The 17,776-nt window shown below is 45.7% G+C and overlaps 1 protein-coding gene across 1 annotated transcript in view; it reads left to right on the top strand.

The window, feature by feature from the left end:
• The window catches only part of Cfap58 (cilia and flagella associated protein 58), a 102,216-nt gene that overhangs the window by 34,560 nt on the left and 49,880 nt on the right, over positions 1–17,776 (top strand). Inside the window, exons 10-15 of the mRNA XM_021151799.2 lie at positions 2,697–2,858; positions 3,633–3,779; positions 9,910–10,050; positions 11,270–11,493; positions 14,343–14,454; positions 16,296–16,400. Coding sequence (XP_021007458.1) covers positions 2,697–2,858; positions 3,633–3,779; positions 9,910–10,050; positions 11,270–11,493; positions 14,343–14,454; positions 16,296–16,400 — 891 coding nt within the window. The remainder of the gene's footprint in view (positions 1–2,696; positions 2,859–3,632; positions 3,780–9,909; positions 10,051–11,269; positions 11,494–14,342; positions 14,455–16,295; positions 16,401–17,776) is intronic.

Below are 17,776 nucleotides of genomic sequence, written 5' to 3'. Positions count from 1 at the left end.
GACATAGAAAATAACGGATATCTGTGAGTTATTATAGAGGCTACTTTTGTTTCTTTGTAGACCCGAGCAAACCCGAATGCAAAATTCAAGGTCAGTGAATGAATGAGTGAATGAATAGGTGAGTTAATGAATGAATGAGTGAATGAATGAATGAATTGGTGGGTGACTGGAAATGGACAGTAGGGCATTTTTCATTTGCTTTCTGAAACGAGCAGAAACTTTGATGTTGAAATTGAGTGGAAACGCTGCAGGCTATATACCACTTAAAATCCACGGGTAGGGTCCTAAATGAAAATTTCACAGACTAAACTCAATAGCACCTTGAAAGAGTCATCTGGTCTGACCAAAGAGGGTTTCTTTAGAACTGCCAAGGTGAGTTTCTATGAAAGAACGTGGTGCTGGCCATGTGGGAGAGTAAAGCGTTTCAACCATTTTGGAAAGCAATCTAGCAATATGTATTAAAGTTAAAAAAATATATATGTCTTTTGGGCCAGCTATGCCGCTCCTGGGAATCCATTCCCCAGAAGAGAGAGTGCCAGCCTATGAGATCTCTAGTACAGAATGGTCATTGCGGCCTGGCTCCTGGCAGCAAAAACTTCGACTAAATGATGGCTCATAGTCATGTAGTTGGTGAAGTGATGATGCAGGCACACACCGTTCAGGATACTCAAGAGAATGACTAGAGCCAGTTAACACAGTTTTCACAAGCAACCACCATGTGCCAAGAAGCAAAGGGCATGGGGCGCTGTTCAAAAAGATGTCATTAGCCTAAAGGATGAAAATACCCCCCAAAGTAAATAATTCAAAATGGCGGGGTATCCCCATGTTACAGCCTCACTGGTTGGATCCATTCGGGAATATTACTTCTTTGATCTCATTTTTTTTCCTTCTGATTATAGGACATCAGTGAAGATTAAATGAATTGAAATGGGTTAAGTGCCAGGGACATAGAAAATAACGGATAGCTGTGAGTTATTATCACAGCTATTTTCTCCTGCTTGTAGACCCGAGTAAACCCGAGTGCAAAATTCAAGGAAAAAACGTGAAAGACACACACCAGGTTGCTAACCTCCTCATGTTTTGTGGGGACAAGTGGCTGATGTGGGATGATGAGTGCGACAGCCTAAATAAATAAATAAATAAATAAATAAATAAATAAATAAAGTGTGTGCTTCACGTTTATGAGGAACATAAATGATGGTATTGGGACTGTTATAAGGAAATTCATTATTTTCAGAGGAGCACTTTGTTGTTAAGAAATGAACTGATCCTGGAAAAACACTGCAGAAAGGCACTCAGTAGAGCTCACCTCACCTTGACTACCTGCAGGAAGCTCTCAACAGGCGCCTACATGCTGTAAGCAACAGCCACTGTTAGGCCCTCCGAGGAAACACTACAAAGGTGCTTACGGGAGTGTGTTTTCTGAGATCCTAATCCCACACTGGGGGTTAAGAGGGGAAGGAAGCCTCTATAGGAAGTATCCATCATGCAAAAACTTGGTGATATGTTGGTCACAAATAGCACATGCCTGGATCTCAGGAACATGAGCCTGGCAAAGGTGTGTGTGGTCCTGTTCCACCTCTAGGTCCCTAATAAAAACACTGTTTCCACAGAGGACCCTTCTGGGTTCATGTTCTTGGAACCCATCCACACCCTCTCATCTCCTGCCACGTCACCCTTTCATTGTAAGCTGTGGCTGTGGAGAGAAGGTCACGAGGATGCTGTGATGCAGTCAAACCTTTGTCTACTCACGCACTGTTGATGTTCATTCACATCGTAGTTTAACCGATTGTCTTCCTGCCGCTAAAAGTTTTTAAAGGCATTAAGAAAAAAAGAACTTTTCCTTTAGAAAGAGTCAGTTTCTGGGGCCAGTGGACCGGAGTCATGATTAGGGAATTTCTTCTTCAGGAACCAGTCGTGGGGAGAGAGATTGGATCTGGCCGGGGTCTCAGGCCCTTGATTCTCATCCTTGTGAAGGGGGCGTGGTGATGTGGCCTCTTGCCCTTTCTGGAAGTGTTGTGAGCGTAGCTGATTGCATTTTTATGATGTCTACCTAGCTTCCTTAATGGGAAGGGCTTGACATTAGCAAGACAGAGTCACATGGCTATCAAACAAAGGTCGCTTTACAAAGAAAAACCTCCTAGTGAATTTGAGTGGGCAGTCTTTTTTTTTTTCTTTTCGAGACAGGGTTTCTCTGTATAGCCCTGGCTGTCCTGGAACTCACTTTGTAGACCAGGCTGGCCTCGAACTCAGAAATCCGCCTGCCTCTGCCTCCCGAGTGCTGGGATTAAAGGCGTGTGCCACCACTCCCGGCTTGAGTGGGCAATCTTGAAGCAACTAAGATCTCTCTTATCTTTCCTAGTGCTCTACATGTTAGGATCTGTTAAATTCACGACCCCTACTCTATTTTTGTGTGTGATGATCAATAGATATTTCCAGAATGGAACTACTCCCCTATTTACCATCTTCGAAAATATCCGTGTTAAGGTTTTATAACTGAGTGCTAGTGTCATGTGTGTAACACACGTGGCCCTAACTGGCCTGCCTTCATTTTTGCGTTGTGACAAAGTGAACTCTCCGGTTTACTGAGTGCTGGCATCTCTAGCAGCCACTCTTAGATAAAAACCCTCATTGCTCCCAAGCCCTTAAGTCCAGATGGGCTGTATAACTGGGTTCAACTGCTTCTTCTCTCCCAGGTCCTTGCAAACATGGAAGACATTAAAGTCCGAGAAATACAGATTTTTGACTACAGGAAGAAAATCGCCGAATCAGAGACGAAGTTAAAACAGCAGCAAAACCTGTATGAAGCTGTGAGATCAGACAGGAACCTGTACAGCAAAAACCTGGTAGAGGCTCAGGTAAACTGTCTGCTCATGTCTTTATATCTTGATTTGTCGCCATACTGAGTTTAAAGCACTTTCTGATGTTCTTGTGGCAGCACTAGACAAGACCAAGAAATCCTGTTGAATCCAGCTGAAAAGGCATAAGTTTATACACACTGACATGTTGCTGGAAATGGGAGTGACGTCACTCAATAGGACACGGAGAGCTCAGCCTCCTTTAAATTGTCATGTTGGATTGCCATTGCACTGTGGGAAGGCTCTAAAATGCTTGGTGGTAGCTGCCAAGGCTCTGACTGCAGTTGTACACTCTCCTGGTTTAACTCCAGAACTTGGCTCTGGGATCTCTTCGTAATGACTTGACTAATTTTTTTTAGTCAAAGGATGGGAGTGTGCAAATGTGAGTGTATGGGTATGCACATGTGTGTACATGTGTGCTGTGTGAGCATGTGTGTTCATGTGCACATGTGTGTACATGTGCACTTGCATGAGCATGCATGTGCATGTATATGTATATGTGTGCTTGTGTTTGCACATGTGTGCATATATATATGTTTGTGTTTGCACATGTGTGCTGCATATGGCACTGTTTATATGCTGTGTGTGTTCCATGAGCCGATTCTGTGCCATGTCTATAAGGTACTTTGATGTTGCTGGGCGTAAGAGACAAAGGAATCAGATTTGGTCAAAATTTTATTCTGAGAAAGCTCTTAAATAAACACTGAATGCCCATGTGGAGGGTGGTGTCTGCTCACCTGACTTTCCACCCTCCCCCCTGCCTTCTTTTGTTAGGATGAAATCACAGAAATGAAGAGGAAGTTAAAGATCATGACGCATCAGGTGGACCAGCTGAAGGAAGAAATCTCTGCCAAGGAAGCCGCGCTCGTGAAGCTGCATCTGGAACAGCAGCGCATCGAGAAGGAGAAAGAAACATTGAAGGTACAGGGCTTACTCAGAGCAGCGGCTATGGCTGGCAGCTTCGGGATCGGGCGGCTTCCGCTCACTGAAGGCAGCGGGAGGCAGGGAGAGGGACCAAGGAAGGGACCCAAAGCCTCAATCGCTGAGATCCAGAAGCCTCCAGCATCAGGTGCTGGAAGGATCGCCTTTGTCATCTTGAGAGGAGTCTCCTTATGGGAGGTGGTCCTAGTCCACTTGGGGAGGAGAGCGGTAGAGATGTGTAGCTCCTAGCTCATTTATGATTACCATGCCATAGCGGGAGAGAGAAGCTAGCAGGTTAGTAGTGCCCAGGAAGTCCTTGACCTTATAGACCAGCCACCGCCCATCTGCATTCAGAATCCGTGTCCGACACTCCCAGGTCCCACTCTGGATATTTGTCTGTCTGTCCTCAGTCGTTGCTCCTTGGTGTGCAGGTGTCCTTCTGTCTGCAGGATTGGTACCCACTAGCACTTCCTCCTCACTTGCTTTGCTCTGGCCCAGGTTCACAGCTGACTTTGCATCTGGGGGTCTCAGACATCTGCAGCCTCTCCCTCAGGGAACACCTGCCTCCACAGATATCACTAAGATATCGTTGTTTATTTATTTGCTTTGTTTTTATGATTCTAAGGATGAATCTGGGCCCCTGTACATCCAAGGCAAACACTCTACTACTGAGTTATATTTCTAGATTTTGATTTTGGGAGACGGGGTCTTGCTAAGTAGCCCAGGCTAGCCTCAACCTCATGAGTCTCATGACTGTACGTCTTTAGTTTGGGATTACAGGCAGGTGCCTCCACACCCTACTCAGTAAGGCCTTTAAACCCACTAGTTTAGAAAACTAACACAATATAAGAGAGGTTTCCCTTCTACTTCACCTGACCAAAGAACTAAAATGAGGAGTATCTAAGAGAGTGATGGAATTTTGATACAAATATATAAATATATGTAACATAATACTTAATGGTGGCTTAAGATCCACCTGCCCCTTTACAGTAAGTCAGAGAGAGAGAGAGAGAGAGAGAGAGAGAGAGAGAGAGAGAGAGAGAGAGAGAGAGAGAAGAGAGAGAACCATGGTTTCTGCAAACTAGCTTTCAAAGGTAGACACGGTATTGAACCTGAACCCAGCCCCACCCAGGTTTAGCGCCATGCTTCCTTGACTCTAGGATGCCATAGTTTGAAACACACACTCTCAATTTAACAAGAGGCCTGGCACCCTAACGATAGGTTTCCATGGGAATGGAACAGTTGTATTACATTAATTTATGGGACCTGTAGCCTGAGAAAGATTTGATGAAAAGGGTGTGGTAAATGATAGGATTTATCTGGGACTTTCACTGTGTCATTCCAGCTCACGAGAAAGAATGGAAAGTTCTTCACGAAAGTTTATTGAGAGATAAAGAACTTTACAAAATTTGAAACTACCCTGTAGTTTTGTATCCACTCTTGTTCAAAAGTAGTTTAAATGTGGGGGGGGGGCAGTCTGTTATATCCCAGAGTCAGTAGCAGGATGGGGTTTAGTCACTGTCGAACAAATGAGAAAAATCTCATTATAAACCCAGCTGCATCAGGGGCCTCTTGGACCACATTAGCAAGGCTTTAGTGTAATAAGCCTTGCTAATTGGTGTACCAGCTCTTTCTCTTGGACGATGCATTGATTCTCATCTCTACTTCCTAAGTGGTACCCAATTCAGAAGATTAACCATCAGCCCAGAGTGGAGTCCAAGCTGGAACGAAGTACCTCCCACAGACTCTCACTCCAGAATGAATGGCATCCCATACAAACGATCAGTTGTGTTCAATTCCTTGGGGGTTGTTGTTAGATGGTATCTTTCAAAGGTGCCCTCCATCATCGGGCATCTACAAATATCGTGCCAACCAAACATCAGAATGAAACAGGGCAGTAGGTTGTGTTTTTCTGCATCTCCAGGCAAGCAGTGTCGGTAACCAGTAGACATGGCAGGGTGATCTAAAGGCTTCTGCTTTGGAGTGGACAGTTTCTGGCCACTGGTTTTAGGAAGGTGAGAGTTTTGGATCTGTTGTAGAGGTGGATTTACCAGCTTTTCCCACTGAGGTAAGGATGAGGACCAGGGAAAGAATGCCTGTTTGATTTCTTATCTGAGATTATCCGAGGGCAGCTCGTCTTGTTGCTGAGTGTATGGATGAATCCAGGCTAGCGTTAAGCCTGTTTGACCTCCCTTAGAACAATGTGCAGCTCACAGGTAGAGTCCCAGCCTGTTGTCTGGTTACGATGAAGAATTGGAATCACATTTCCACAGGTTTCTGGGTTGCAAGTATCTTTGATTTGAGAACTAAAACCTTGGAGGAAAGAATAGATTTTCTAGTAACCCTGCCCCCAAAAGATATTTATGTTTTTATTCTACAAAACTATGTGGGTACTTAGTCCCTTTGGAGGGGCCTGATGGGCCCAGTGGGTCACAAGATGCATTTTTATAGGATAAGCCAACCCACTGTTTTCTGAAGCCTCCGACAGACCGCTGTCATAGGGGGCCATTTGTATCCCCTCACCCCTCTCATCTGAACAATTTTGCTCCTTGCATCTTTCTTCCCCTTTTCTGTTGTCATCGGTCCCTACTGACTCGGGATCATAGACACTGTCAGCACAGCACACCTCTGACAACATGCCAGGATATCTCTGCAGCTCAGGCTCAATTTGGATCCCTCTGTTGTTCATGGAGTTCCAGTCTTGTTTCCTCCACACTGAGGGAGCCACCTCATTTGGGATGTCTGCCTCGATGTCCTAACAAGGCTCAGACGCTGTCTCGCCTCTTCCCAATCACCCTGCATCTGTCTGACAAGCGCTTTGATTCTCCGTGAATAATGCAGCAGCGAGTTCTCTGCCTCCAGAGCTCAGTAGCACATTAGGGACTGGCCTCAGGGTACCACATCCTTCTACTTAGTGATTCCTTCCCAGGACATGAATGAGGAGCTGTCATCCACAAGGGCAGAGAGAAGCCTCATTACACCCATGCCTGAAGACTTCAGGTGGTTCGTGCATGAGCCTGTGAGACCCCTGAGTCTAGCTCTTGAGATACTATTTATGCCCAGAGTCATATTTGATGGTCATCAGTCCATAAGCACTGGTTGCTACATTGTATAATCCCAAGGGAAGCTACTGAAGGGTGTGTCCAGTTATCTCATTATAATCTCCCATCACCAGCAACACATTTGGCAGGTGCAGAATCTTCTAATCCTATTTAGGGTACATAGCAGTTGTCACCCTTCCTGAGAGGTAGTTCAGATTTATAACTGCTAAATGTATCAGACCCTGGGTATTTTGTTGATGTTAACATTTGCTGCCAATACCTAATGCCACGTCTTGTTTACAGCCCATAAATTTATGACATAAGGAGACCACTCAGAATTTTGATCTATAACGAAAAAGGCGCCCGGCAATGCCAGGCGCATGGCTGGTTTTACATTTCAGACAGATACTTTTACACACCACTGATTGCATTTTAATATAACAAGGGTTTCATTTTGTTCTGCTGATGGATTCTGATCGGCTCTTGGCACTTAGGAACAGAGAAGTGAGTGTGCAGATATGGGAAAATAAAAGTTTTATGAAGGGAGGCACCGGCCAAACAGGTAATTCATCGCTGTCTTTGCTGCTACCACCCGCAATGATTATAGAAGCAGAAAAAAACAAAAAAACAAAAAATAAAAAACAAAACTGGTTATTCACTCTCTTTTCTAATGTGCACTCCCCTGAGAGGTAAATACAAGGCCAGTATTTCTTTTTGTTTATCTCTGAATCAAAACATATTTTTTTTTCATGAATGAGCACACAAACTGTCATCAAAGAAACCCCTGGTTTTCTAGGCACTGGTTGCACTTCATATGCACCATGCATCCAATAGCAGCTGTGCAGCATCTCTTAGTGCTTGGGTAAGCTGCAGTATGGGATTCTGGCCATCACAGGCTAGAATCAGGCCTTGACCTCAGTTGGGTTGCTTTCTAAGCTTCCCCTTATTGTGACAAGCTCAGGTGTGGGGAGCCCAATAGTTACCCAAGGGGAAAAATTATAAGCCTTCTGCACTGCCATGTGGTTTCAGCCCCTATGTCTGTCACACACTGGAGGTTTCATATCACCCCATCTGTGCCCCTGTGATTGTGGTCATGGTGGGTAAACCCCTCCCCATTCCTCTGTGCTAAATGGTTAGTACTCTTTCCTGGCCCGGCATGGGACCTCCCTAAGACACATTTTTTTTTTTTTTTTAGCATGGGGCCACTGGTTCCTTGATGTATAATCTCCATAGTGTATTCAATCAGAGGACCCCTTTCCAGGCCTGCCCAGCTGTTTGTCAGCCTCTCCTCTTCCCACACCCAATCTATCCCTTTAATCCAGCCATGCCAGGCACTGTTGTGTCTACACAACACACCAGATGTTTCTGTTTGCCCGAGCTAGTTCATATACCCTGAGTGTTGGATGCCTCCCTCCAACACACACACCTCTCCAGCTGGGTATCATCTGTCACCTGCCAAGGACTTGACTCATTCTTCCCCGTTAGCTTCAAGCAGGCATATCAACTCCTTCTCCTGTGTGCTCCCGCCCTGGTCTACAGCAGCAGATGGCAAGTTCACGTCGTTGTTCACGTCAGTCATCTTATGTGGGTAATGAAGACTGTCTTACTCATCCTCCACCTTTGATCTGTAACTCTTGGATGCAGGCAGTAGACAGAGCACAGGCTTTTGCACTGAAGCATCCCGCTTGGATAGCTAAGCATCACTGCATATTGACTCACTGGGGCTGGCTAAATGTGCTTCCCTCTGCCTCTGTGTGGGACACACAGCATCATGCCTAGGGTATTGTAAGTCATTTACGTGCTGTGCAGTAGATAGAAGTGGCTTTGCAGGAAGAACATTTCCTTTCTAACTTAACAGCTTGCTTTCCCCATTTTCCTGTACTTCTAGTTAACCTCACCTTAAGTCTCCAGTTAACCTTGACTCAGGTGTAAGCTCTCTGAGAAAACATCCCTGGGGTCTCTGTTCAGTGATGGCATTTTCTTTGACTTCCTGAAATAACAACTCACTGTCTGAACGATAGAAAAGATACGTGTGTGTGTGTGTGTGTGTGTGTGTGTGTGTGTGTGTGTGTGTGCATGTGTGCATGTGTGTATATGTAGGGGCAGGCTTGGAAAATTGTCAGGGAAGTGTTTCTTGTGCAAGCATGCTAGTTTGATCACTAGCATTTATCTATAGCACTGGGCATATAGTAGTACACACATATAGTTCCAGTCTGAGGAGTTAGGAACAGGTGGCTTCTTGGGGCTTGCTGGCCAGGTAGCCTAGTCAAATTGCTGAGCCCTAGAACCCAGTGAGAGACCAACATATGACATTGACCTCTGGCTTCTATGCAAATGTACATCTACACACACAGACACACACACACACACACACATACACACACATACACACACCCATAAACATCCCCAAACATAAAAATAATAAAAGATATACTGAAAACTGTTGCTTGGACTCAACAATGCGCATGTTATTTGCATCCCTCTTATATATCATATCTTCATGTCTGCGTTGGAGATGTCTTAGAATGTTTTCTACATCATAGCATTCCTTTTGTCCTGTCAAAATGTTCTATGGGAGAGATGCTTTGTTGTTGTTGTTATTATTGATGAATTTAGTTCATCCCCCCCCGCCCCCAACGGCCTTCTCCTGTGGCCAGTGTACTGGTTTTGGTAGGACTACTAGAAAAGCTGATACGTGAACAGACTTCCCCTGACCTCTTCCTGAACTGTTCCTAGTTAACTGTGGTGGGGGCAGGGAGGATTCCAGTGAGACTCCTTCTACGCTTATACAGAAAAGAGGTAGGACACCTTAGGGCACCACGTCCACAGTGAACTGGGTCACTATAATTGGTATTGTTGATCTGCAGGTTCTTAAAATGCCCCCCCTCCACACGTATGCATGCACACACACACACATGCACGCACCCACACACACTACGCTTGTGTGGGTGGTGATAGGGCTGGAATTCTGCTAAATGAGATACGAGACGAAAGCATCAGAACCAAGGCCATGCAGCCAAATCCAGCCCAGTGGTCCCGCTTAGGCTACTCCTCAATGCAACGTGTCCGAATCGTCTGCTCTCTGTCAGGCCGAGCTACAGAAGCTGAGACAACAAGCCCTGGAGACCAAACACTTCATTGAAAAGCAGGAGGTGGAAGAGAGGAAACTCTTGCGCATCATTGCGGAGGCTGACGGCGAGAGGGTGAGGCAGAAGAAGGAGTTGGACCAGGTAGGAGCTCCTTGTCGCCCTCAGCCCCCACCCCCCAGCAACCAGGAATCCTTTGCCCTTTGCAAGCCATGTTTGAAGATGAGCAGCAGAGTCTTGGGCTGACAGCAAAGTAGTCACCCATTCCACTCAGTCAGGAGCACTTCTGGTATCAGGTATTTGTCTAAACACTGGGGACTCATTGACCAATAAAATCACAGGCCCTTGTTTTCAGAGAGCTTAAGATCTAATAGAATATAGTTGTTCATATATAATTGTTGTTAATAATTAAATGATAGAAACTCAATTGTATAATTTTGGCATTAGAATTTTATTGATTGATTGATTGATTGATTGATTAAAATGGTCTTCCTATGTAGCCCAGGCTGGTCTTTAATTGGTTATCTTCCTGCTTCAAGAACTGGCCTACAAGAAAAGCATTTAGACTTAAACATTTTCCAGAGCTCCCAGGGACTTAACCACCAACCAAAGAGTACACATGGAGGGACCCATGGCTCCAGATGCATATGTAGCAGAGGATGGCCTTATCTGGCATCAATGGGAGGGGAGCCCCTTGGTTCTATGAAGGCTTGATGCCCCAGCATAGGGGTATGCTAGAGAAGTGAGGTGGGAGTGGGCAGGTTGGTGGGGGAGCACCCTTGTGGATGCAGGGGGAGTGGGGTGGGATGGGGGGTGGTTCAGAGAGGAAACCAGGAAGGGGGACAACATTTGAAGTGTAAATAAACAAAATAACTAATAAAAAAATGGGTTTGTTGTGCTGTAGCAATAGCTCAGTAGTTAAGAGCATTGGTTATTTTTTCAGAGGACCAGGGTTCAATGTTCAGAACCCACATGTTGGCTCACAGCTATCTAACTCTAATCCCAGGGGATTTGATGCTCTCCTTTCTTCTGGCCTCTGTGGGTACTGCACACACATGATATGTGGCATACGTGCAGGAAAACACCCATGCACATAAAATAAATAAACATTTAAACATGAAAAAAAAGTAGGGCAGGGAAAACAAACAGAAGGACACAGCTTCAGGCCACACATTACTGGGTTATCAGACCATGGCTATAGCAACTGGAGGAGTGCCATGTTAAGTATCTTATGGGATGCTGCCAGTGTCCTGCCTGTGGGGCATGTGGGAACACTCAATAGATACTTGTGGATGAAGTGGATGCTATTGTCATTGGTGAAAAAAGAGAGTTCCTTTCATCCCAAGTGGCCATGTCTTTCTAGGTCATCAGTGAGAGAGACATCCTGGGGTCTCAACTTGTCCGGCGCAACGATGAGTTAGCCTTGCTCTATGAGAAGATTAAGATCCAACAGTCAGTGCTGAACAAAGGCGAGACCCAGTACAACCAGCGGGTGGAGGACATGCGCATCCTCAAACTGGAGATCAAGAAGCTCCGAAGGGAGAAGGGGATCCTTGCCAGGAGTGTGGCAAACGTGGAGGAGCTCAGGTAACAGGCGGTCATGGGGGTCTCTGGGGGAGCCCACAAAATGCTCTGCTGTGGATATCTGAGGTCTTTTAAAAATTTTTTTAGCAACTTGTAAAAAAAAAAAAATATATATATATATATATATATACTTTATATATATTATATATATATATATAAATATATAAATATTATATATATATATATATATATATATATATATATATATATATATATATATACTTCACAGGATGAAAGGGTCATTGAATAAGAACCACCTTTCCATCAAGTTTCCCCTGTGCTCATGCTGGGTCACTAAAATGGGCCTCCTACCAGGGGGGGTGGGGGAATCTTCTACCAGGGGATGTTGGGGAATCTCTGACAAGAGGGTGTGGGGGAGAGCCAAATTGTAATTAAAACACCCTTCTGGCTCTTTCAAAAGGAAAATTCAAATCAAAGCATAAACACAAACAAACCAGAGACAATCCAGAAGTTCCCCCCCCCCCCCCAAGGAATTCCTTTAATCAGGGAGTGTGCAAGAGACAGAGCACCAATATTCAAGTGCCGTCTTGGTAATGTGCACAGTTCTTTTTTTTTTTTTCCTGGACTAATGTATAGACTGGAACGAGGTAGAAAACTTAATTCTATTACTGTCTGAAAATCTGTTTCCCTACGAGGCAGCCAACTTCCTGCCTGACTCCTGACTCATCCTTTGCAGCTTTCACTTAGCTCACTGTACTCCTTGTCTTAATACTTGCGCACCACGCGGGGATCGGTTTTCTCCTATGGGCCACCGAAGGGGACTGAAGGAGGGATCTGGCATTTCCTTGGTGACTTGTAGAGGCGGAGCTTCTCCTTGGCTCTCTCGGGAGAAGGATGCTGTTTGGATCTGCCCCTAATCAGAAGAAAAGAAACTTTTGATGTTCAGACGCTGGTGTTGTGAGTCTGCCAATATCAAAGATGGACCAAACCCTTTTGGCTTTGGACTTCTTTGAGGGTAGCATCATTATTATAGGAAATAAAACATCTTCATTCTAGGAAATGCAGGAAAAACACAGAAGGGGTTAGGAGTGCCACCCACTAACTTTATTGCTCAGAGAGGACACCACCGATGTTTCAGAGAAAGATGGGTTCATTCCCAGCGACCACTGAATCATCTTAAGTGATTTTTATGGCACACAAAAAGGACTAAATTCGATCCATTCCTAGTCAATATTACTAGTTTGTTGATAATGGATTTTATTTCCCTTTCCAAGGAGAGGAAAGTCTCAAGGACGACGGCGGCAAGTGGCCTTGCTGTCTACTAGCTGTGTGACCTTGGGCAAAGAGCTAAATGTCTCTGAGGTCTGGGCTTGTAATTACCGTTAAAGGTAGAAAAAAAGGTACTGGGACTTACAGAGTCTCCCGGAACAGTCAGTTCTCAAATGTGGTAGCGTGCACTTCTGCCTTTCTTTTCCACGGATGCGCGAGAAAAACAAAGTGTTAAAAAATATGCTTTTAATTCCAAGCAGCTTGCTCTGCACTCCCCGTTGAGCGAACATCATGCAGTTAATTCTAATGGTTTGTCTTGTTAATGAGGGGAAGTTGTATTATTGGTTTAAATGAAGCAATTAAGTAAAAGAGATGGCTTCATGTTAGTAATCTGCACACCCACAGCAGATGAGGACAGATAGCAATGTCTTTATTGCGTGAGTCAAAGCAAACGTTTGTCTCTTCTCCTTCTCCCAACAAAGGTTTCGGTGAATGGGGTGACTCAGGGCGCTGAGGATGGGGTGACTCGGGGTGCCTGAGGATTTTAGAGACGCGTTTGACACAAAGTCGGGGTTTCAGGGTGCTTTCAGCGCCCTGTGCCTGGCGGCTGTGGGACATAAGGTGCTTCATATCTTCAAAGCTCCAAACTCCGCATCTTCAGATCGTTTGCACATTAGAGTTGCCTGCAGGGCCTTTTAAACTCGTGGAACGCAGGCTGTGCACCAGACCCCATAGAGCAGAAGTCCTCTGGGGAATGGGTCCAGGCAAAGGGATGTTGGGAGCCCTCCATGTGACTCTACTATGCAGTGAAGAGAGAAGTCGGAGGCCATAGCTGGTGCTGGCTTATTGCCTGTGCCTGTGCCGTGACTTGCTGTCAGGTGTGGTGCTTGCAACGTAGAGTGTTCGCTGACTGGTTTCCTGGAGACTGAAGCACTGCAATGTGTCTTGGGACTCTTGGGATTCACTTCCCCCACCTAGATCCTTTCATATGCCTCTAAATTCTTTGAACATTCAGAGTCAAGAGCTTAATGGCTGCTGTTGTTTGGAGCTAAGGCGGATCTTGAACTCCGAACAAACTAGCATCGTTTGTGACCTGTCTCGGTTTGGGGAGCTGGCCTCTCTCAGTGCTAACAAGTTTCCTGGTTCTAGCTTTTTATGCCAGATACACTGTGTCTACAGTAATCAATCCATTAACCTTTGCATGGGTATGCATGTCATACGCACGCACGCATGTGTGGGGCACGCGCGTGAGTGTGCATATGTGCTGTGGGATCAGAGGTTGCTATCCAGTGGTTTTTCTCTATGAGTGTCCACTTTATTTATGGAGATCCATTGCTTGCTTGAATCTAGAGCCCACAGATTCAGCCTGACTGACTAGCCAGCTGATCTGGGGGTGGGGGGTGGGGCGGGGATCTCCTGCCTCAGTCTCTCCAGCGGTGGCATTGCAGGCGGGGGTCGCCATACCTGGTTGACTTTTACATGGGTTCTGGGAATTTGAACCTCTGGCCTTCATGGCTTCAGAGGAAACGCCTTATACCCCGAGCCATCTCCCCAGCCCTCTGCAGCAAAGATAGCACATTCAAGAGAAGTTCTTTGCAAAATCAAGCTTGTCTTCTCTCCAGGCAGGAGCTGTACCACATGCAAAGAGAATTCCTGAAGGAAAGGACGAGGTGCCGAGCTCTGGAGGAGGAGCTGGAAAACCCCATGAACGTGCACAGATGGAGAAAGCTGGAGGTAACACCTGTTAGCACAACCCTCCTGTCCCCAGCCCTCCTCTCCACCCACTCAAGGCTCCTAACCTAAAGCACGCTGAGAAGTCCCTTTAATTTGATGATATGAAAATTGTCACCTACAGGGTTAAGACTGGATCAAATGTAAATTGGCCAGTTTTAGAGCCAGGTGGTTAATTTGAGTTTGGTTTTTAAAGTCTTAGACAAAATTCCCACCTGCCCACCCCCCCACCCCCAAAGACCCTGTGGAAGCTGTACATTGCTTTCATTAATGGATACACATTTTGCTTTTCAGGTAGTTTTGGGGTTGTCTTGACTATCAATGGCCTTTAGCAATGTCTCCCACCAACATCTTAGCCGTCTTTCAACTGGGTTTGCATTCTTCCATTTCCTACAGGAAATATGGTTTTGAGACACAATCTTTTTTAAAGGCCTAATTTTTTGTTAGCCAAACCCTTTCTCTTAGGATCTGGGGACACAGCCAAAGTCCCATCCGGTTTTATTCTGTGGCTTCCTGCTGGTCATCACTACAAGCTCTGCAGACAACAGTGACAGACAAAGTCTGCTTGGTCAAGAGACTGGGTAACTGACCAATTACAACGCTGAAATATATATATAAGTCTATAGCACAAGAAAGTTCAGGGTAAAAGTGGAAAAACCACCCAAATAGGATTTTATTTTTATTTACTTTTAATGAAGAAACTATTAAAGATAATGCATTTAAAGTTGTGTAAACACAAGGCCTGAATTTTAACAATACCCAGGGCTGCCAAGTGAATTCGTGCCAAATCCTGCCCAGCTATACGGACATCAGCTGGTGCTGTGTAAGCAGAGTTGGAGCCATGGAAATAGCCTCTTTGTTCCTCTTCTGTGCCCAGAGTGGTACAGCTTCCGAACCTGGTGCTAATGTGCATCTACCTGGGAGGTGCAGTTAAAGTCTCGCACCTGCTTCCCATCACATGACTTTATACCATATGCTAGCACATAGATCTTGGAAATTTCCAACTCCATGTCGATTTCTATTTTTTTTTTTAAATGAAGAAGGTAGTTGAAAGTATCCAGTTGCTAGATTAACTCAAAGTGTCAATGTGGCTGAAAGCAAAGCTTTGGCTCCAAGTCCGGAGGACAAACGATCCACTTACACCCGTAGCTCTTCTCTGAGTAGAATGGTTCCATTCTCTCAGGTTGATGGTTCCATTTCATTGCTAAAGGCCATAGCCCTGTTCTCCTACCTCCTGTTCGCAGATGCCCCACCTTGGAACCCTTCCCCGTGGTATGCTGTGTTGAACCTTCCAGTTGACAATGACTAGAGGGGCATCCCAAGGCTGAGTGGATTCAGGAAGCTATTCCTATGGAAACTGGAGATGGGAGGGAAAGCCCAGAAAACCATAATGAAAACCACAGCCTTGGCAGCAGGGCACATCTCCAATCCAGCTTAGACTCTCCCCAGCCATTGCAATTGGCTTCTCGGCTCCCAGGTTCTCCTGTCTGTAAAAGGGGAAGGCTGACGTGGTCTCACTGTTGTCATGTGATGTAAAATGTGATGTCACACGGAAAACACCAAGCATCACGCATGGTTGCATGATTAGGACCGTTCTTTCTGATGGAACAAACACGCTCACTTTCCATCAGTGAATCAGAGCTGTGGTGACGACCGTGGGAGACAGTGGTCTGCCTTAGGGAGCTCTGTGACTGTGTCGCTTGCTATGCCTCTTCTCTTTGGATTTAATTCTCTATGTACTAGGTCTTCACATGGGAAAGGCATTTGAATCAAAGAATCCTTATTGCACACAGACCATGGTGCTTTGAAACTGATGCTATCTCCCACTGTTTCTCCTGGGACAGGCCAGTGACCCTAGCACCTTCGAGCTGATCCAGAAAATCCACACCCTGCAGAAGCGACTCATCAGCAAGACGGAAGAGGTGGTGGAGAAAGAGCTGCTTCTTCAGGTAACTGGCAGTCTCAGGGCCTGGGCTCCCCAGGCAAGCATGGCACTCTCCAGGAGCCTTAGAATTGGTGATTTGTAGTGTTGCAAGCCCCGTCTTAAACTGTAGATGGCAACAGCGACTCACACACAGAGAACAAACAGCCTAATGAATTGTTCTTTTACTCTGCGATCACCGATATTTCAAGAATCCCAGGAAATTAAGTTCAAGGCTAGACTTACCGCAGTCGGGTAACGTGAACGTTTTGTTTTGTTTTTTTTTTTCTTTCCTCCCCTCACTTTTCCTACGGTTCTATTTGTAAAATTATGTTAACTGCTTTTCTCCCTATCTTCATGTGCTGTGAAGTGCTGTGATTTCAATCTTGAAAACAGTTTGCGTATAGTGCACTCATGATCTGTCCACGGGAGGATCTGTGGGAGTGAAATGGAAAGACGTGTCTGAGGATGTGGGGGTGGGTAGGCAGTGAGATGAGGTATGGGCACACGAGGGCACAGTCATGGGAAGGCTAGAGGCAGATGATGGGCATCTTATAGCCATCCATCATAGTCTCCAGAAGCAGGTTTTCTCAGTAAATCTTAATCGAGCTTCTCTGAGCCCCCTGTATCCGCTCACTTCAACCCTCCCAGTGCCGGGTTGCAGGCATGCATAGCCTTGCCTGGGTTTTACATGGGTACTGAGGATTCAAACCTAGGTCCTCACACTTGGGTGGGAAGAGATCTTACCCACTGAGCTATCATCTCCCCATGCTGGCTTTGAGAACTCTGGGAAGCAAATCCCGCCATTCAATCAGTCATTGCTGTAGCTGGGGCCTGGGAATTCAAGAAGAAGGCCAGGCTGGCACCAGGTGGCCTGAATTGGCTTTCTGCTTCGGCTGGCTTGCAGCTATTTGATTCCGAGTTCTCTGCACCTGAGGTTCTCAGGCTACGTTAAAGACAACAATGGAACCCATGAAAATTCATGGTTGGAGGCATTGAAAGACCTCAGCATTGCACTCAGTCTGCAGGACGTATCTATTCCAAAGCCTGCGACATTAACTATTGGGTGACCATTAGTGGGGGGTAGGAACTTCCACACATGTGCAAGATGAGCCTTACCCCCCTCTTCTACTCTGTGTTTGACCTTAGACATGTTTTCCCTAATGATGCCTGGACAGTGCACCACAGAGCAACGCAGACATCCCCGCCTGCAGTAGGCACTGTATTTTCCTCCTCTCTCAGAGATGAGCAGGATGGCAGGAAGGCAGGTTTTGGAGTGAGGAAGCACTCGTCATCAATAGTTGATGGTTCAATAGTTGGGGGAGAATCACAGACTTTTTTTTTTTCAAACATTGGTTTCCCTTTCTGTAAAGCAGAGATAGCATTGCCAGTCCTCATTAAGGG

This window comes from Mus caroli, unplaced genomic scaffold (assembly GCF_978045245.1).
Source record: "Mus caroli unplaced genomic scaffold, Mus_caroli_1 scaffold_20, whole genome shotgun sequence".
In the NCBI taxonomy this organism is placed as follows: Eukaryota; Metazoa; Chordata; class Mammalia; order Rodentia; family Muridae; genus Mus; species Mus caroli.
This window is presented reverse-complemented; position numbering and strand designations above follow the sequence as displayed.